Source organism: Suricata suricatta, chromosome 12 (assembly GCF_006229205.1).
Source record: "Suricata suricatta isolate VVHF042 chromosome 12, meerkat_22Aug2017_6uvM2_HiC, whole genome shotgun sequence".
In the NCBI taxonomy this organism is placed as follows: domain Eukaryota; kingdom Metazoa; phylum Chordata; class Mammalia; order Carnivora; family Herpestidae; genus Suricata; species Suricata suricatta.
This window is the reverse complement of record NC_043711.1, coordinates 8467172-8487772: the sequence shown is the minus strand read 5'-3', so window position 1 is coordinate 8487772 and position 20601 is coordinate 8467172. Positions and strand designations below refer to the sequence as shown.

Below are 20601 nucleotides of genomic sequence, written 5' to 3'. Positions count from 1 at the left end.
CCTGCCCGCGGGCCTGGGTCGGACTTCGCCCCCGGCCCGACTGGGCGCGGAGGGGCGGGCCAATGTCTCGAGGCGCCCCCGGCGCCTGGGCGGGCTGGCACGACTGCCTCCTTCCTCGGGTGGGGTACCCTTCCTTTCCGCCAAGAGGCCTGGGCCCCTCCCCCCACATCCCTAGGGGCCGGGATGCCCCTTCCCTCTCTCCCGTGGGCTAGGGGCCCTACTCGCGTTTGAGTCTGGGGGTCCGTTGACCATCCGGAATACCTGAGGTTGGGGGTGCCCCTTCCCTCCCCAGGGTGTCTCCTTCGTCTCCATCCAGGCAGAGGAGACCAGAAAATCCAAAGGAAGGGACTCTGAGGGAACCCAGTGCCCCTTCCCCAGCGCTGTATGGAGGTTGAGATGGTGAGGCTCCTAGTTAGACTTAAGGTGGGACTTCCAAGCAGTTAGAAGGTGTACTACTGGGAACTACAGGTGGGAAGCTCAGTCTCTTTTCTTTCTCTGAGAGAGAGGGGCCTCTGTGTTCTGGGAAGATGGACATTTCTTTCGGGTAAAGAGAGGCTGAGGGACCAGGGCTGGCCTGCCTTCACAGGGCAGGCGGAGAGCACACCCAGTATGAGGGAGAGAAGGAAAATGAAAGAGGCAAAAAAGAAACTGAGCTATGTGGGGGCAGGGGGAAGTCCAGCAGAGCAGTGGAGTTAGAAAGGAAGGTCCCATGAGAAGCTAGGGGTATCCCCATCTTTGGAGGGTCCTTGTGACCCCTGGGTGCCCCCTCCCCTCCTCCTCTTGCTCGAACTGCTCCCCTAACCCCACCCCGGGCTCAAGGGAGATTCCAGCGGCCGGCCTCTGAGTCTGGCGGGCTTTCTGCCAGGACTGTGTCTCCCGCCCATGCTAATAACTGCAGCTGACATCTGGCCGGGCCCTGCGGGGGCGCAGCAGGCAGCGTTGGGGGGCTGGGCAGGTCTGGCCGGAGGGCAGCATCTTGGAAAGCCAACCTGCAGGTCCTGGAGGCCAGGAGGCCACGGTGAATCAGCGCTGGCCAGTGCAGAGGTTGGCCATGCCAGGGGAGTCCTGGAGAGAGGTGAGGCTGGCCCAGAGAGGGTCGAGATGGAGGACAAACATGGGGCAAAGGAAAAGTGGGTGTATGGGGGCGAAGGGGAGGGGGTCAGGGCAGGGAAAGATGCCCTGGAGAGACAAACCGGGGGCAGGGTTAGCGTCATGCAGACTGACAGTGAGACTCAGAGACACTTAAGATGAGCAGACAGACTAGGGAATAATAATTATTATTTTAATAGCTGACACTTAACATGGGCCAGGCACTCATTGCCTGCTTCCAGCAACCCAGCCAAGTGCATGCTGTTTGTGTCCCCATTTAACATACAGGAAAACTGAGACACAGGGAGGAAAGGAACTGGCCTGATACCCTCATGGCTACAAGTGCTGGAGTCAGAATAGAATCTGATCTGTCTGGCTCCACAGTATTAGCCACTATCGTGTGGATTTTCACAATCAGGAAGGTGTTTATGCTGTCCCAACCGTATGCCCGGCTCTGTGGGCCATTTTACGAAGAGTCTCCTTTAATCTGGAAAGAAGTGGGAGTTGGGCACAGGGCAGGGGGTGGGGGTGGGGACCGGCAGCGGGGTTGGGTTCCTCCATGTATGCAGCAGCACGGGTGTTTGAGCAGGGGGTGGGGACTGGGCCAGCAAAGGAGGGCGGGGGCCCAGCCAAGCTGGTACAGCCGGTTCCTGGCCCCTGCCAGTCTCACCCTTGTGGCCTGGGCACCACCCCCTCACGCCGCCCCACTGGCGCCAAGGCTGGCTGTGAGGAGGGTATAAGGATAGCCCCCTCCCCCACCCAGCCTGGGTGCCCTAACTGGCAGCTGGGTACTGCCCAGCCCCTGGGCCTCAGATCAGCATCTGGCTGAGAAGTCTGTGCCCAGACTTCTCCAATGCCCAGGGGCCTTGGGGCCTGGGGAATGGAATAAGGAGGAAGTTCACCCACCCCCACCCACAGGTCCCTCTGGGGCTTTTGGCCTTGAGGGACTTCTCCTTCTTATAAATAGTCTGGTGACCCCCTCGCCCCAGCCCCACTGACCAGTGGCAGCCCTCACCAGGAAACCGGGCTGGGGGCTGCCCCTGCGTCAGCCAGTAGGCAGGCCAGGGCAAGAACCCACAAGTCACAGCACCCAGCCTCCCGCGTCCCTGCCCCTGGGTGTGGACAGAGAGCTGGGCAGGAAGAGGCTGCGAATCACGGAGGCTCTCCCCCAGGAACCCCTGGCCTCCCAGCTACCTCCCTCCCACACCTCTGCGGTTTGGGGGTCCTCACAACCTCTCCTTGAGAGGAAGCTTCTGGGTTTTCTTGGAAGCAGGAAGGAGAGTCTGGCTCTTAGGGCTGACTCAGCTGGGCATGAGGGGAGTTTCCCACAAAACGACTTCTGTCCCCCTCCCACTGCTGGAGAGGTCTTGGGGGCCCTGAACATTGCAGACATCCTGGGTGCCCCTCTATACAGGGGATGTGGTGAAAAAATAGGCCCCCACCCCACCAAGGGCTGGGGCTGATGAGCTGGGCCTCCTAGGGGAAGTGACAAACAGCAGGGAGGGAGGGAAGTGGGAGGGGGGCATGTTTGGAGAGAGGAAGCACCAGGATTGGAGGGGGGGCTGCAGAAACAGGCTGGGAAGCAGAGAGCCCCCACGGCACTGCAGAAAGGTCCAGGAGCGCGTGTGTTTCTGGTCGGCAGTGGTCTGCATGTGGCTGTCCTGTTGGGGTGTGTGCAAGCGTGTGTGCGACTGCGTGTGAAGCCCGGCTCCTCAGTGCAGGCGTCTCTGTGTTGGGCCAGCCCTGCAGGGGTGTGTAGGGACTCTCTGATTTAGGGGACGAGAGGTGGGTCATGTGTATGCACAGTGCATGGTCTGTGCAACAGGTTGCGGGTGGCTCTCCCACGTGCATCGGTTGTTTTGGAGTCTGTAGTGCTGACCTGTACTCATCTGGTGTGGGGGGGGGGGGTCTGTGACCTGCCTGTGTCAGGTCTGTGTGTGAGGTCTGTGGCTGGTCTATAAGTCTGTCTGAGCTCTGGGGCTGGTGTGCGTGCGTGCGTGCGTGAGTGTGTGCGCGCGCCCTCGTGGCTGGTCTGTATGTCTGTGAGCTCCGTGGTGGTGTGTGTGCACGTGCGTGTGCGCGTGTCCTAGCCAACAGGTCCTGTCAGGGTGTCCCTGTGCCAGTGTGTTTATGAATGTCCGACAGTGGCTTGTTCATGCCTCTCTGTGTTGGGTGTGACTGTCTGGCTAGACCATGTCTGTCAACATGTCCGTTTGTCTGCTTGCATCTGTCTAGTCTGTAGGTGGGTCTGAGTTGTGTGAGTTACTGCAGAGGGATTGTGAATCTGCAAGGCTGTGTCTTGGTGTCCCTTGGAGACCTGGACGGTGTGGGCAACACGTGTGGGGGTGGTCGGGGCTTGGTGTCATGGCGATCTGCGTTCTCTCCATAGACTTCAGTTTGTGTCTCTGGTCTCCAAGTACCTTTCTGAGTTGGCAACCTTGTCAGTGTGTGCGTGTGTGCATGTGTCTCTTTTTCTTGTGTCAGGACCCGACAGCGGTGTGTGTGCATGTGTGTCTAATGTCTCCTGTACAGCACGAGAGGTACTGGTGCTGAAAGTGACTACTGCTTCCCTCTGAGTCTCTCAATGTGTGTGTGTCGCCTGTCTGACATCCAGCTCTCTAGGTCTCTCCCCTGTCTCTCTGGCCCGTCCTATTGGGCTCCATGTGCTTGTGAGCGTGGCACGAGGTCTACTGCGCTGTGTGCTTCTCCCCTGAATGTCAGTGTCCTTCTGTGGTCGTGTTTGTCGGTGTGTCCATCTTGCCTGTGTGCCCACTTGATTCATCGGTCATGCGTGCCCTGCCCGTGTGCTTCCAACCTGCCGGTGTCTTCAGGTGTTGGGCAGCACTCCGGTCTTGCTCCTGAGTCCGCACTGTCACTGCCCTGTGTACGGCAGCTGTGGCTGGGTCAGCTTGCCCAGATGTGTGTCTGACTCTGTTACTGTGTCCCTGCGTGGCAGTCTCTCTGTGGCCAAGGTGACAGTGGCTTGTGTGTCTGGACTGGTCTCTTTCGGGGTGACTGTGTCTGTGCAGACTCCGTGCCACTGCCCTCCCCCAAGTCTGGCCTGCCTGGGCCATGTTTACTCTGCCCCCAGCCGATGATTTCTGCCCTGCCCGGGGAGGGGCTGACCCTCCTGTCTGTCCAGCCAGCAGTCCACAGGATGTTCCCCAGACGCTGTCTCCGCCGACGTCCCCTCCCTCTGGCCACCCTTGGGTCAGGACCCAGGCGTCCAGGGCACCGGGGGTGGGGCTCCAGCGTGTGGGGGGATGGCCGGTCAGGGCCCCGGAATGAGGGTGGGAGGTGGGGAGGCAACGGGCCCAACAGGTTCCGCCTCATTCCTGCCCCGCCTCTCACTTCCTGGGTGCCAGCCTGGGGCAGGGGGTGGACGGGACGAACCCCATGGCCTCAGCGCGCCTGGGTGGGGCACAGCCCGCCCCCCAAGGACTGGCTTATGCTGGGCACCTTGACACCCAGGCCTGAGAGACAGGAGGAACCTGGGCCCTTTGGCCTGCCCGGCCTCCTCCTCCTCCTGCCCAGCTCAGGCTGCAAAGCGTCCCATCTATTTATTATTCATTGAATTCCCACAACACCACAAAGGGCCAGGTATAATTATCCCCCATTTTCAGATGGGGAAACTGAGACCGAGACAGCAATAACCGCAGAGACAGGATTTGAACCCAGCTCTGAATGCTACCCAAGACCCCCAGCCAGCTCATCAACGGCCTTCCTTCCCTTCTCTAAAAACGGTACATATAGGGTGGAGTGTAAACCCAGGGCCCGTGAGGCCTGGCTCAAGGGGGCGCCCGGCTTGCTCTGAGTCAAAAGGGGCCCCTGTTTGAAATGAATAAGAAAACGGCTTTAACCGTTTCGTCGCCACGATGGGCTCTGCCAAAACTTCCTGTGGGCTGGGGGGGAGGGGTGGGAGCTGGGTTCCCGGAGGCTTGGGGGGTGGCTGGAGGCCTTGCCAATTCTGGAGCGGGTGGGGGAAACTCCTCTAGCGACCTTGGGGAGGCCTGGCTAAGAGAAGACACGTCTGCTCCCACCCCCACCCCCACCCCCCGCCGCCCCACCTGGGCCCCTAGAACTCGGTTTTCAGCCCCCACAGCCTGGAGGGGGTCTCAGAGCCCTCAGCCCCCTCCCCAGGGGCCTGACTCACTCGGGGAAAGCCGCGAAGGGTGAGTCACGTGGGCGGGGATGGGGGAGCAAGGTCGGCTGCGGCCAAGGGACCCCGCGCTGGCCTGAGTCACGCATGCTCTAGCCTCGTTGACCCCAGCCCCCTTCCCCAGAGACCGGGAGCGGGAAGCGCATTGCCGATGGACTACGGAGCTGGAGGAAGAGCAAGAGGGGGGAGGAGAGGAAGCAAGCGCCAGGCCCCGGGAAGCTCCGGTTCCCATGGTAACGGGGGGGGGGTCCTCTCAGCTCCAAGTGGGGGGAGTTCCTCTCTCGGCAGGGACGGCCCCGCTGCGCCGGGGAAGCCCCCGCGCGCTCGGTTGAGGGGCCACTAGTTTCAGGTCCGGCAGGAAGGGGTTAACGGCAGCCCCCTCCCGGGTTTCACCCGCGCCCAAAGTACCGAGAAGGGCGGGGCTATGCCCCGCGCGCGCCCAGCCCCGCGGCCGCCCACGCACCCGCGCACGCAGATAGCCCATCCCCCATCCCGTGCTCGCACGCACGACCGCGTCGGGCTTCACGCATGCAGCGATCCCTGTCGTGTCTCACGTCACGCACGACGCACGCGCCCCCGCAGCGCGGGGAGGGGCCCTTCCAGGCATAGAGCGCCAGGACGTGGGGCGTCAGAGGCCCACTGCGCACATCTCCGCCCCCGATGGACGTCGTGTCCCGTGTGACTTTGACACCCCCCCCCACACGTATACAGAAGGTCACAAACTTTTCAATGGCCCATAGTGTCACACGGACACAGGATACACCTGCCCTACGTCGGCACAAACCTTCACTAGTACAGTCAGCCCCACAGCAGACATGGACAGGGCCACACGGACACACACAGGCACACCTGTCATTCTTTCTGTATGAAGACAAAGCCATCTCCATACACAGATAGGTGGCATATATAGGTGTACTCCGATAAGGCCATACCATCGCCATCAAGACAAGTAAGCCGCAGATGCAAGGTCTTGGGCATCGGGACTCCAGCTACAACACATCTATACCTATCACACGGAGACTGAAGAGGCACAGAGACACATGGTGGGGATAGAAACAACAGCCATGCTGTCTCACGGTCATCACAAATAGGGCACACAAGTTAGAGTCAGACAAACCCACAAGGCCACCCACAGGGACATTCAGATTGTCATGGGGGTGTGGACAAATCAAGGATATACATGTCAGGGTCATGGTGTCACAGAAAGCCACATGATGGCGAGAAAGGACATGGTCACGCAGAAACACAATCTAAAGCCACTCTGAAGTACTGATTCTCACAACACATTTACTTCTCATACAAAAAAAAAAAGATACAGGGATATATAGACACAAAGCAAGGTCGCATATAGAGAAGCATTGTGCCCCAGTTCCCATCAGCTTCCCCGCTCCCATCAAATCATAGGTAGTCTGTTGCATAAATTGCCAGAGCCCCAAGACAAAAGAGGTGGGAGTGACCCACCATCTCACACCTACATAAATGTGAGCACACTTCACATGGACACACACACACACACACACACACACACACACACATGGAAGAGGACAGGATGGGAGCTCCTGGCGAGATGTCAGTGTCTTTAGTGCAAAAGGCCTGCCAGAGTCCCTCCTGGGATGGAACATGGTGGCCACCCTGTAACCGGTCAGCCCTGGGGAAAGGGCATCGTTCTCCAATTGTGTGCACCCAGGGTCCCTATCCTAGCCCTCATGACTGTGGGTCTCTGCCCAGATATGAAGGCTGGAGGGGACGGGCTGGGGTCCAGCTGTGGCCGCAGGGAGGGGCTGAGTCACCGGCTTCCCAGCAGTACAACCCAGGCTGGGCCCAGCTGTTCCTGGAAGCAGGCAGGAGGGGGTGGGGTCTCCAAACCAGCTGGGGGTGCTGGCCCCCACCCACACTCCCTGTCCCTACTAATGGAGGCCTCTGGACCATCCCCCAAATTTGGGGGCTCTATCAAAAATGGAGGTTTGCATCTTTCCTCTATATAGGGTTCCTGCCCCAAAATGAGGGCTTGTGACCCCTCTCATTGAATTGAAGATACCCAGATCCCCCCAACAGTGGGGTTCCTTGCATCCTATAATAGAGATTGCCACTCTTCCCAGCCAACATGGGCACTTCCTTTCCCCACAAACATTAAGAATCCCTTCCACCCCAAATGGAGTTATGGCTCCTCTCCCAAACTGAGGCACCCAGACCTTTCCTAAAATCTGGGGACTCAGGTCATTGAACATCTAGAAAGCCCATAATATCACATCAGGACAATTCAAGTCCATGCCCCAAAGATCTCGTTTCCCACATTTTCCCTACGCATCAAGATCCCTGGGTTTTTTGCAAATACTGGGGACCCCACATCAGAACATGTCTCCCAACACTGGGGAACCAGGCCCTCCCACAAGTATTCCTAGCATCTCATCCTTGTAAAAGACGTAGTTCCCGGCCATCTTCCACTTTTCCCTGAAAGCAGCGTGGCCCCATTTCCCCCTATTGGCAGCACCCTTTCCTCCGGTGGGTGCGGGAAGGGGGAGCCATCGGCAGTTGTTCCCACGCCCGCCGGAAGGCAGCCCAGTCCGGAAGCCAGCACTGCCGGCCCTTGTCCCCTTCCCTCCTCCCTCTCACCCCGCTCCCAAGGGTTGGAGGCCGAAAACAACGCGGGAAGGAGAGACGGGGGTGTAGACGAGCCCGGGAGGCCCTCGCGTGTGGCTGCGCTTCTGAGTGGGCTGTAACTGGGGATCTGACGATACAGTGACTGTGCTAATGCGATATGGCGCGGGTGCTCCAGTCATCGGGCTTAAGCCGCTCCAGGACAGGGTCTCCGGAGCCAGACTCTGGGCTGGAGGGAGCAGCGCCCTTCCCCTCAGACCTAGACCCACCCCCAAAGCAGAGCCCGCCCCTCCCTCCAGGTACAGCTAATAACTTCTAATTACTGGTCATTACCTTGCCCGCCTCGTGGGAGAGGAGCTGCCGGGGGGTACTCTGGCGCCAAAGGGTGCGGGCCGGGATTTTACCCTCACCCCCTAAAGCCACTTAGAACCTCTGTTTCCTCTCCTGAGACCGGGAATTGAAACAGTTTTTGCCACCTAGAGTCGTGGGGAGGTTTCAACCGCCTGTATATTTAAATCGCTTAGCGCAGCGGCTGCATACTGTAGACAATAAATGGTGACTGCAATTTTATTAACTACTATTGTTGTCGTTTTCCTTTGAGCCCCCTCCACCGCCCAGGCGGGGTCTCAGAAAAGGCACGTTGCTTCCCCGCAGGTTGCGTTCCTGCAGTCTGCGCGCCCCCTGGTGGGCCTGGGGGAAACAGGGAGGCCAGGACCTGCGGTCTGAGGTTGGAAGACCTAAGTAAAGGGTTTGGGGCTGGGGAGGGTGGTGGCAGGAGAAGCTCTGTGGAACTGGATCCAGACGGGGCAAATGTGTCTGTCCATTACCCAAGATCTGACTCTACCAGATTCATCCTGCCCTCGACCTAGGACCACGCTCGTATCCCTGTTTACCCCTGAGGCAAGACTCGCAAGTGGTGACTTGGGAAGACCCCCTTTAGGAGCTCTCCTCGAAGTTCATAGACTGTGTTATGGCCTGCCCCTTCCCCGTGCAAATAAAGGCGCCGATCATAAGGTGGTTAGGCGAAAGAATTTCTTCTAGCTGACGAGAAAGGACGTGAATAAGCCCATATAACAGGGTGGGCTAGCTCCGCCTCACAAGATGAGGAATTATCGTGAGGTCTCCGCTACCCTCAAAAGAGCCAAGGAGGAGGGGTAACGGGTCTACGCTAGGGATGTGCAAGCTTGGCCCAGACTGACCCCTAGCGGCAGGGCGGGCGCCCAAGCGCTGCCCGGATCCAAGATGGCGGAGCTGGAGTTTTGATCGGGCGCCGGGAGGAGACCACGTGTCTAGGGCGTGGCCTGCGCCTAGGGGGCGGGGCGGCGCTCTAGGCCGAGCGGGAGGTCGGGGCTGCGGGCGCTCGCTGGCGGCGGATCAGAAGGCGGCTGCGGTGGCGGGGCTCCGCGGCCCAGGTCGAATCCGATCGGGAGGCATGAGCGTGGACAAGGCCGAGCTATGCGGGTCTCTGCTCACCTGGGTAGGTCGGGGGCGGGGCCAGGGACAGGTGTGCGCCCCCTTTTCTCGCCTGGGAGCCCTGGCCTTGGCTCGTTCTACTCGTCTGTTCTGGGGCTGGGAGGAGGAGAGGGTCTTCGGCCTGCAGGGCGGTTGGACTCTGGCCGTAGCACCCGCCTCCGTCACGTGGCAGGTCTGCGTGAAGAGAACAGGTGAGGCCCCGCCCCTTCGCGGCTGGGTCACGTGGGCGAGGGCACAGGTGAGCTGGCCTGGTCACGTGGGGCCTGTGGGGACCAAGTGACTTGTGGTTCTGGCCTGGGCTCTTGGCTCGGGGTTTGTTGCACAAAAGTGAAGTGAGGCCACGCCCCCTCAGTCCCAGGTGAGCTGAGGCCACTCCTCCGCGGAACAGGTCCAAGCCTACCGTGTGAGGTTCCTGCTGACCGAGAATGTCAGGAAAAGGGGAGTGATTGGGGTTTCCCAGGCCCTGACTGCCCATTGCCCTTTCCTCTCCCTCCCCAGCTGCAGACGTTCCACGTCCCGTCTCCCTGTACCAGCCCCCAGGACCTGAGCAGTGGCCTCGCCATAGCCTATGTGCTGAACCAGATGTGAGTGGGGCTGACGGGGAAGGGCCCGAAAGGGTCCCCCAGCAGCTCATCCCACCTTCTCGCCCCCAGAGATCCTTCCTGGTTCAACGAGGCATGGCTCCAGGGCATCTCAGAGGACCCAGGTCCCAACTGGAGGCTGAAGGTGACAGGTGGACTCATGACTGGGGGACAGACTGGTGAAGAGATCATCAGGGAAGGCTAACCTAGACATGTCCTGGGTGATGGGTCAGCTGGACACATGTCCTGGGTGATGCACAGACAGACTTGGCCAGAACGACAGATGTCTGGTGACCAGCCAGCTCTGTTCTTTCATGTGCCTATGGAGTGGGCCTGGATGTGCAGCAAGGAGTGACACAGACAAAAACCTGCATACACAAAATAAACTTCCAATGGCAATAAATTCTATGAAGACCGTAAAAGCTGGGCCATGAGAGAGGGCAACTGGGTGGGTGGTGGTTCAGATGGTCTAATCTCCACGTGAAATTGGAGGAACAGGATTCCAGGCATAGGGAACAGCCGACACAAGGTTGGGAATAAGGTCGGTGTATCGAGGAAAGGCAGGGAGGTCAGAATAGAAAACAAGGGGGGTAGGAATGGTGGATGAGGTCATCAGAAGCAGGACAGGCTGGGGCAGGGAGATGGATTCTATTTTAAGTGCTATGTGAAGTCAAGGAAGGGTTTTAGCAGAGAGGAAAGACACAACCTGGCCTGGGATTTAACAAAGCTCCCCCTGGCTGCTTGGAGAGGAATGGAGAGCAGGCAGCAAGAGTGGAAATGGAGACCAGGTTGGTGCAATGATCCGAGTGAGAGACTGAAAGTGGGTAGGGCCAGAAGGTGGCAGGGCAGGTGGTGAGAAGTGATTGGATTCTGGGGACACGTGAGCAAGAAAGGCAGGCAACTAGACGGGTCGCCCCTAGGAGGGAAGACGGGGAATGGTACCAAACAGGATGAAATGACCAGGAATTGGGAAGTGAGGCAAAGAAAAAAGGCTGAGGCAGACAGATTCAGAGTGGGGGGCTGCCTGGCTCCCTCTGGGGGGCTCTGGGACCCTGGACACAACTCCTTGCCCCTCCCTAGGTTAGCAATCTGAAGACAATCTTACGGAGCCTGTTGGAATACTCCCAGGATGTGAGTAACCATGACAAAATTTAGGAGCTGGGGTTGGGTTGGCAGGAGGTGGGTGTCCGTGAGCCCCAATGCCCCCTATTTGCACCCCCACCTCCCTGTCCTCAGGTCCTGGGGCATCCCGTTTTGGAGCAGCACCTTCCAGACGTGAGCCTCATTGGCGAGTTCTCTGACCCAGAGGAGCTTGGCAAGCTGCTTCAGCTGGTGCTGGGCTGTGCCATCAGCTGCGAGAAAAAGCAGGGTATGGGGGGCGAGGGGGTCCTCGGGGGAAAACCCGAGAAAATCCTCCTCATCCCCTACCCCCACGTTTCAGTCTTCCCCATCTTGATCCCCAGAGCACATCCAGAGAATCATGACGCTGGAGGAATCAGTTCAGCATGTGGTGATGGAAGCCATCCAGGAGGTGAGTGGGGTGCCCAATGTGGCAAGGAGCTTCAGGGGAGGAGACATCAGGGCAGAGGCAACTGGGATGGGCTCTGCCCTGGTAAGGTCTGGGCTCTTCCTGGAACTCAGCTGGCCAGATTCCCCTGTCTCATGTGTCTGCCAGCTCGACGCCACAGTTCAGCACCCTCAAAGGACCCAGCTTCCCTGTTGGATACATTGCAGGAGGGCAGCCTCTAGACTGGGATTACTGGGGAGAGCTGGCTTTGGGGACAGGAGGATTGAGAAGTCCATAGGCTGGATCGTAGAAGCTTTAAAAGGCCACCCTCAGAGGGCCCAGCTCATCTCACTGTCTTCCCGCTTTGCTCCAGCTCATGACCAAAGACGCTCCTGACTCCCTGTCACCAGAAACATATGGGAACTTTGATAACCAGGTAAGAGACAGGGACCTTGTTAAAGGCCCAAATACGTCACTGATTCTCAGGGCTGCCTAAGGAGGAGGAACTTGTCCTTAAGTGTGTCAGCCACCTCCATCCCTCAGAGTCCTAGCCTGTTCCCTTGCCAGGTCACCTGTGTTCCCACATCGCCTCTCCTTGAGTACCCTGGGATCCCAGGCCTCCCTTAGATCTTGAGAGTTTCTGGACTCCTCCTTTCTGCCACTAGAGATGCCAGCGTCCCTTCCCCCAGTCTCCTCCCACGGACTCCTGACTTTCTTGCCCCTCCCCACCCCGCACTGCTCCCACCAGTCCCGAAGGTACTACTTCCTGAGTGAGGAGGCGGATGAGGGTGATGAGCTGCGGCAGCACTGTCTGGACCTGGAGCGGCAGGTGAGGTTGGGGCGGCCGGAGAGGGCGCGCGGTGCGCCTAAGGGCGGCGTTGCTTGCCTCCTTCCCCTCCAAACTCTGGCTCCTCTGCGCCCCCTGCTGGCAGCTGGTGCTCCTGTCCGAGGAGAAGCAGAGCCTGGCACAGGAGAACGCGGCGCTGCGGGAACGGGTGGGCCGGCCAGAGGGTGAAGGTGCTGCTGGCCTCACTGCCAAGAAGCTACTGCTGCTGCAGTCCCAGCTGGAGCAGCTGCAGGAGGAGAACTTCAGGTGCGGTGAGCTGGGGGTTGGGGCCCAAACCCGGGGATTGGCGCGGGTCCAGCCCCCTCCAGGGCCCTTTCTTCTCCCCCCGCCCCTACGCAGGCTGGAGAATGGCAGGGAAGATGAGCGTCTACACTGTGCCGAGCTGGAGCGAGAGGTCTCTGAGCTGCAGCAGCGGAACCAGGCACTGACCAGTCTGGCCCAGGAGGCGCAGGCCCTGAAGGATGAGATGGATGAGCTGCGGTGAGTGGTGGGTCCCTGGGTCCCCCCTGCCTACTCTCGTTACCACAGTGTCCCTCTGATGCCATGGTACCTTAAAAACCCCAGAATGCCCGAGACACCCTCCCAGGGTCCCCTAGAGTCCACAATGACACCTTGAACCCCGCTGCACCATCCAGGACTCCACCATGACCTCTGGACACCACCTGCTCCTGTGGTGCCCCCAGGACCTCACAGTGCGCCTTTGTGATCCCACATTACATTCCCCAGACACTAGCATCCCCATGCTCCCAGCTCCCAGCCCCCCACCCCTGCTCCAGGGCTGCCCAGGGGCCTTCACGCCCCAGGACCCCAAATGCAATAACTTTGCCACCCCCTTTCTTCACCTGTCTGTGCCCCTCATGATAGGATGGTTCCTTCTCACAACTCCAGCGCACCCCTGCAACCCCAAAGCACCCCCACATCACCTAATCCCTCTACCTCACTGCCTCAAAAGGCCCTCCTGTGCCCACAGCACCCCTGTAATGTTAGAATGTCCAGAGAATCCCTACTGCATCTTTTATTTTTTTAATATTTATTCAGTTTTGAGAGACAGGGAGACAGAGCATGAGTGGGGAAGGGCAGAGAGAGAGAGAGGGAGACACAGCATCTGAAGCAGGCTCCAGGCTCTGTGCTGACAGCACAGAGCCCGATGTGTGGCTCAAACCCACAAACCATGAGATCATGACCTGAGCTGAAGTCAGGCGCTTAACTGACTGAGCCCCTCAGGCTCCCCAATCCCTACTGCATCTTAAAGGACCACATAGTGCTCTGCCCTGAAGCTCCCCGGTGACTCCACCATGCCTTTGTTGATCCCATAGCCACCTCATACCCTCAAAGTGACCTTGAGGGCTCCTCAAAGCCTCTGAACCCCATCATTTACCTGGTAACCCCTCAGCCATTCTATTCACCCCCACCCCTGAGGATCCCTGATTATGACCCTGGGCCAACCATTGATACTTAGGGCTCCCTCTGTGCCCCCTGAGGACCCCACCCCCATCCCCAACAACATCAGGCCCTGACTGCCTCCTGACCCTCATGATCCACCACCTTGAACCCACACATCCCCTGATGACATAACCCCTCCCCTTGCCTGGGGGGCCTCAGATCCAAGCTGAACCCTGACTGCATGAACCAGGCCTCCTCTCCCGACTTGCCTCCTCCCTCAGGCAGTCCTCTGAGCGTGCTGGGCAGCTGGAGGCCACGCTGAGCAGCTGCCGGCGGCGCCTAGGGGAGCTGCGGGAGCTGCGGCGGCAGGTGCGGCAGCTGGAGGAGCGGAACACCGGCCACGCGGAGCGCACGCGACAGCTGGAGGACGAGCTGCGCCGGGCCGGCTCACTGCGTGCCCAGCTCGAGGCACAGCGACGACAGGTGCGGCAGGGATCAGGGCAGAGCTCGGATCGCCTTGCTCCAGGCCGCCGGACCCCTCGCCCCTTTCGCTTTGACCAGTCCACAGCGTGTTGCTGAGCCCCTGCACCCAAGTCCCCACCCCCTCCAAAGGGAACGCCCCACAGGCAGGCCAGCTCCTCCCAAGGCTTGTAAGCTCCGCCCCTCCAAGTTCCCTGGATCTGGTCCCCTGGGCCCCAGACCTGGGCCTTGCATTCAGTCTCTGCCCTTCCTCCCAACCCGGCTTTCTCACCCCTCCTCTGTGCTCAGGTCCAGGAGCTGCAGGGGCAGCGACAGGAGGAGGCCATGAAGGCCGAGAAGTGGCTATTCGAGTGTCGAAATCTGGAGGAAAAGTATGAGTTGGTGACAAAGGAGAAGGAGGTGAGGCTGAAGTCCCACGTCCAAGCCCCACCCTGTCCATCATAGCAGAGCCCAATCCTCAGGAAGCCAACCCTGCCTCAAGTGGCATCTTGCACCCCGTCCTTCCAGCGGCTGCTGGCAGAGCGGGACGCCCTGCGGGAGGCCAATGAGGAACTGCGCTGCGCCCAGCTGCAGCCTCGGGGGCTGACCCAGGCCGGTGAGTTGGAGGCCTGTCATCCCAAGGCCTGGGGGCACGGGTGGCAGGTGCTGTTAGGGCAGACAGAAAAGGCGTCCCAGGGCTTGTCCAGGCCACGGGCAGACCTAGGCCACTTTGGAGACAGGCTAGAATGGAAAGAGATGACAAGGGCTGGCCACAGGCAGGGGCTGTCCTCGGGGATCAGGGCGGGGCAGAGCAGACTTGGGCCAAGCATCACCGCTCACTGTCAAGCTGAGGGCTGAGGCTTATGTTAAGTCAATCTTTTGGCCAAACTTGAGTCCCCAAAGATGATTCTTGGAAAGTGAACCCTACGAATGGGGGCGGGAGCTGTGCAGCAACCTGAAAACATTTCTCACATTCTCCAGACCCTTCGCTGGATCCGACCTCACCAGCTGTGGAAAACTTGGCAGCAGAGATCCTGCCTGCAGAACTAAGGTATCCTGGGGTCGCTCGGAGGTCTAGCCGCACCCAGAGTCCACCCTCAGCTCCGCCCTCAGTGCAGGCACCTACTACTAGCCGGGCCTGCTGTGTTGGGTTCCTGAGTCCTCCTCCCACCTCCCACCCCGGCTCCTAGGCCCACTCCCTCCTAATTCTGCCCTTACTTGGCCGGAGCCCTAGTTCTTCTATTGGTTGCTTGACTCTCCAGGATCCATCCTCTGCACAAATTAGGTCCAACCCATCTGGCTCCACTCACAGAACAAAAATCCTACCCCTAGCCCCGCTCACCATGGGACTCAGCCCCCCAGGGCCTAGCCCTGTGCTCAGTGCAGCCCTCATTAGGTGCAGTGCCCTCCTTCCTCGATGAACCCCCCCACCCCAGTTCTTCCTGTGTTTGACGTCTTCTTTCCCCTCAGTCTTGCTTTTATGAATGTTCTAACCTGCTCCTGTAGCTCCGCCCTTGCCTGGCTCCACCCCCAGGCCCAGCTCAAAACTCCGCCCATCTTGGTCCCCCAGCCCTCTGCCCACCCACGCCTAGGCCGGGTCCCTAAGTACTCTGACCCTTCCCTAGGGTCTCAGGGGGCGCTTCTCCGGGGCTGTGTCCCTCTGCTAGCCCTGTCCGCCCTAGTCTCCCCGCCAGAACCCCGGCAGGCCTGCTGGCGGACCCATCTCCAGCCCTGCTCACTCCTCGGTCGGCAGGGAGACGCTCCTGCGGCTTCAGCTGGAGAACAAGCAGTTGTGCCAGCAGGAGGCGGCCTACCGGGAGCGGCAGGAGGAGCTGCAGCGCCACCTGGAGGAGGCCAACCGCGCGCGCCACGGGCTGGAGACGCAGCTGCGGTGAGGACCCCCCTTCCCCTGGCAAGGGAGCCCCTCGCACGTGGAGGGGGCGAGTGATGGGAGACTGAGGGCGGGCGCCGGCACTGAGCGGCGCCGCACTCCTGCAGGCTGAACCAGCAGCAGCTGTTGGAGCTGCGGGCCCAGGTGGAGGACCTGCAGAAGGCCTTGCAAGAGCAGGGGGGCAAGACTGAGGATGTGAGTGCCCACCTCCTCCCTGCCTGGCCCTCCCTCTTGCCCCCCAGTAACCCTCCTCTCTCTCCTCCCTGCTGCCTGATGCCCCCTGCAGTCCATTGTAAGTACCCATGGGCCCAGGGTGGCAGCCCCTACCCTCACTCCAAGATGGAGTCGGGACGTCTGGACTCCCCCCCCCCCCCCGCCCCTCCCATTCACCCGGTGCGTGTTCTCTCCCCCAGTCCACCCTGCTGAAGAGGAAGCTGGAGGAGCACCTGTGAGTCCCAGAGGGAGGGCGCTCTGGGTGGGAGGAAGGTCTGGGGCACAGGTGTGGGGACATTGGGTGTCTCTGGGAAGTTATTTATGAAGCCAAAACATAGAAGGCTCAGATCAGGTAGGGCCTTTTTTTTTTTTAATTTAGTTTTTTAAAAATATTTTTTATTTATTTTTGAGAGCGAGAGAGAGAGACAGCATGAGGAGGGGAAGCTCAGAGAGAGAAGGAGACACAGAATCTGAAGCAGGCTCCAGGCTCTGAGCTGTAAGCACAGAGCCTGACATGGGGCTTGAACCCACGAACTGTGAGATCATGACCTGAGCCAAAGCCGGATGCTCAACTGACTGAGCCACCCAGGCACCCCCAGATCACGTAGGTTCTTATGAGCCAAGGGAAGGAGTACGAACTGTTTGGGAAGAGCAGTGGGGAGCCATGGAGGGAATTTCAGCTAAGGTAATATGACCAAGTGACAGTTGCCTTTTACTTTTTTCATTTTAAAAAGAGAAACTAAATTAGGGGCTCCTGGCTGGCTCAGTTCGTAGAGCATGGGACTCCTGATCTCGGGACCATGGGTTCAAGCCCCACTTTGGGTGTAGAGATTAGTAAAAATAAAAATAAACTTAAAAACTATTTTGAGGTGGGGCGCCTCGGTGGCTCATTGGATTAAACCTGCAACTTAGGTTCAGGTCATGCATGATCTCACAGTTTGTGAGTTCGAGCCCCATGTCCGGCTCTGTGCTGATAGCTTGGAGCCGGGAGCCTGCTTCAGGTTCTGTGTCTCTGTGTCTCCCTCTCTCTCTGCTCCTCCCCTGCTCATGCTCTGTCTCTCTCAAAAATTAATAAACATTAAACAAATTTTTAATAGAAAAACTATTTTGGGGTGCCTGGGTGTGGCTCAGTCGGTTAAGCACCTGACTCTTGGTTTGGGCTCAGGTCATGATCTCACGATGGTGAGATCGAGCTCCACATCGGGGTCTGCGCTGACAGCACAAAGCCTGCTTGGGATTTTCTCTTTCCCTCTTTCTCAAAATAAATAAATAAGTGTCGAACAATTAGAAAAAAAACTATCTTACGTAGCTATTACATTTATAGCTTAAAAACCAAAATATGGGTGACTCAGTCAGTTAGGCATCTGACTTGGGCTCAGGTTATGATCTCCTAGTTCATGAGTTTGAGCCCCACATCGGGGTCTGCACTGAGTGCAGAGCCTGCTTGGGATTCTCTCTCTCCCTCTCTTTCTGCCCCTGTCTTGCTCACTCTCTCAAAATAAATAAATAAATTTTATTAAAAAAAATATATAGATCTATATATTGAGCAAACCGGAGAGAAGGGGTATACCTCTCAGTGCCCCCACTGACTCTACCCCACCCCTATTCATATTAGTTTATGACAATATTCCTTACAAAGTTTTTTAAGCAAATGCAAATGAATATGAATATACATTTTTATCCTGATTCCTTAGTTACATGAAAGGTAACGTAGCAGACGTAGTTTTACCTTGTGGTTTCTTTGTGTTAGAAGAGATATGTGGGCTAGAAAGATCCCTGGGGGCTGGGTGGAGAAAGGAATGGAGATCGAGTGTAGAAGGGGCTGGCAAGGGGTGAAGGTGCCTGTACCAGCAGGTGGGCCGTGGAGTGGAAAGAAGCGGACACATGCGGGGCTGGTCCAGGGGCTACTGGACTAGGGGTGTGGAAGGTTATGACTTGAGTGGCTAAGGAGATGGTGGGACCAGGGCACACAGAGAGGTCGCTGCTGCCGGGCAGGCGCGTGTTGGCCAGCTGGGAGGACTGTGGCCACCAGAGGGAGGAAGGGAAGGGGGCCCAGATGTCAGCCTGCAGCTCCCCTTCCTCCGTCCACAGGCAGAAGCTGCACGAGGCAGATCTGGAGCTGCAGCGGAAGCGAGAGTACATTGAGGAGCTGGAGCCCCCTGCTGACAGCAGCAGTGAGTGGGACTCGGCGGCTGCGTGGGTAGGGAGGGCCCGGAGCTCGGCCGGGAGCTGAGGGGGTCCCCCTGTTCCCCCAGCAGCCCGGCGTATCGAGGAGCTGCAGCACAGCCTGCAGAAGAAGGACGCGGACCTGCGGGCCATGGAAGAGCGCTACCGCCGCTACGTGGACAAGGCGCGCACGGTGAGGCCCCTGGGTGCTCCCTGGGCCTCCTGCCGAGGCTGCCGCGGCCCCCTGCCTCGTGCCTCCCACCAGTGCACACCCCTCCACCCTCTGGTTCCGCCCTTGTCGCTCCCCATCATATCACAGACTTCCCCGCCTCCATCGGGAGCCGTCACACTGAGCACAGCCCAGCGCATCCTGGGGCCTGCAAGGCCAAGGTCGCCCTGGCTATGTCTTGCCCAACCCCTAGGTCATCCAGACCCTGGAACCCAAGCAACGGCCACCCGGAGGGGCACCTCCAGAACTTCACACCCTGAGGACACAGCTCCGGGAGCGGGACGTCCGCATCCGTCACCTGGAGGTGGGTGTCCTCATCCCTTCTCGCTGTTGTCCCTCCCCGCTCCATCCCCCCCGCAGCATATCCAGACCCTTGACTACTGCCTCTCTGTCAGATGGACTTTGAGAAGAGTCGAAGTCAGCGGGAACAGGAAGAGAAGCTTCTTATCAGTGCCTGGTACAATATGGTGAGCGCACGTCACCACAACCAGGGTCCTAGGCTGGGCCGCTAGGCCACTCGGCCCCAACCTTGCCCCCTGCCTCCCTCCAGGGCATGGCTCTGCAGCAGCGAGCTGGGGAGGAGCGGGCACCTGCCCATGCCCAGTCATTTCTGGCGCAGCAGCGGCTGGCCACCAACACCCGCCGCGGACCCCTGGGACGTCTGGCCTCCCTGAACGTGCGCCCCACTGACAAGCACTGATGAAGCCTCAGGATCCTGCCACCCTGGGTCCTCTCCACTCACATGGGGTCCCGCATCGGCAAGGCCTTAGGGATGGGCCTGTTCTTTTTAGCAATGTGACTCTTATCCTTGATTTTCAGCCTGGGGTTAATGAGATGCCAGGGGGGAGAGTGATTTTATATTTGTGAGAAGACAAATAATAAAGATTTTTCAATCTGCTCTGGCTGGACTCTGGGCAGTGAAGGGAAGAGGAGGGAAGGTAGGCCAGGGACTCCCATCGTTGCTTCTAGAAAGGCCTGGCTTATGTTCTTACTAAAATGTGAGTGACCGGTAGGTAGCATGTGCTGGGAGGGGAGGATCATGTTTGTGTCTGTGTGACTGCAGGTGTGGTAGTTTTGCAGGAGGCTTTGGACAAAAGTCCCCGCCTTATGAAGCTGTCGTTTCTAATGAAGGGAGACAATCTATGTAGGGATCTGGGAAAGGATGATCCAAGTAGAGGGAACAGCATATGCAGGAGACCCTGAGATGAGGCCTTCCTTGGTGAGAAGGCCAGTGTGGAGTGAGTGAGGGAAAGGGGGGAAAGATGTGAGGGCACGGAGGACTTTAGCTTTTATTTTAAGGGAGATGGGAGCCTAAGGGAAGAAGGATCACTACCTGACTCAGGTGTTCAGAGGCTGTCTGGACGCTGTGGCAGAAACGGACTGGGGGTGGGGGTCAGGGCCGGAGCTGGGAGACCAGGGCCGAGACCGGTGGTCAAGGTGGGTGACACGGGGGCTCTGGGTCAGGTGGGGGTCCTAGAAGACTGGGAAATGGTTGGAATCTGGATATAATTTGAAGACCGAGCTGATAGGATTTGCTGCTGGGTTGATGGACTTGGGGGAGGTGGGGAGTAGTAAGAGAAAGAGTTGAAGAGGACTCTCTTTTAATGTTTATTTAGTTTTGAAAGAGAGCATGCGTAGGGGAGGGGCAGGGAGAGAGGGGAACAGAGGATCGGAAGTAGGCTCCACACTGACAGCAGAGAGCCCGATGCAGGGCTCAAACTCTCAAACCTTGAGCTCATGGTCTGAGTCGAAGTTGGACACTCAACCGACAGGCGCCCCATGACTGGAGTTCTAAATTCAGGGATCATCAGCATAGGATTGAATTAAGACCTGGGCTCTGAAGAGGTATCTAAGAACTCAGGGACTTGGGGCAGAGGTGGCCTGCAGAATCATAAAACAAGACTGGCAGGAGGAGGCTGTGGTTTTAGGACTGGCTGGTACCTCAATGAATGAGTAAAGGCATGGACACTGATGGGGGCATTTCAGCGGGCAAAGCTTGGGAAGAA

The 20601-nt window shown here is 58.6% G+C and overlaps 1 protein-coding gene across 3 annotated transcripts; it reads left to right on the top strand.

Annotated features, from left to right (window-relative positions):
* The first annotated feature begins 9154 nt into the window (after positions 1-9154).
* HOOK2 (hook microtubule tethering protein 2) lies at positions 9155-19493 on the top strand. Of its 3 annotated transcripts, none has more exons than XM_029917065.1 (23): positions 9155-9323; positions 9818-9903; positions 9973-10045; positions 10981-11031; positions 11137-11269; positions 11364-11431; positions 11781-11843; positions 12156-12236; positions 12340-12500; positions 12594-12734; positions 13919-14120; positions 14406-14516; positions 14625-14712; positions 15078-15147; positions 15850-15987; positions 16095-16182; positions 16274-16279; positions 16401-16435; positions 18292-18374; positions 18459-18559; positions 18789-18899; positions 18991-19062; positions 19146-19493. In XM_029917065.1, the coding sequence occupies exons 1-23, from the start codon at positions 9279-9281 to the stop codon at positions 19293-19295; spliced, it is 2157 nt and encodes a 718-aa protein (XP_029772925.1). In that variant the 5' UTR covers positions 9155-9278; the 3' UTR covers positions 19296-19493. The 3 variants fall into 3 exon arrangements, with proteins under 3 accessions (XP_029772925.1, XP_029772924.1, XP_029772926.1); XM_029917064.1 differs by having other exon boundaries at positions 18456-18559; XM_029917066.1 differs by lacking the exon at positions 16274-16279 and having other exon boundaries at positions 9156-9323; positions 18456-18559.
* Positions 19494-20601: the final 1108 nt, after the last annotated feature.

Excerpts from the sequence above, each read along its gene's own strand:
- HOOK2 (XM_029917064.1), top strand. The coding sequence starts at position 9,279 with ATGAGCGTGGACAAGGCCGAGCTATGCGGGTCTCTGCTCACCTGG. Across the intron at positions 11,032-11,136 it reads TGTTGGAATACTCCCAGGAT|GTCCTGGGGCATCCCGTTTT; the intron begins GTGAGTAACCAT and ends CCCTGTCCTCAG. Across the intron at positions 18,375-18,455 it reads GCCCCCTGCTGACAGCAGCA|CAGCCCGGCGTATCGAGGAG; the intron begins GTGAGTGGGACT and ends CTGTTCCCCCAG.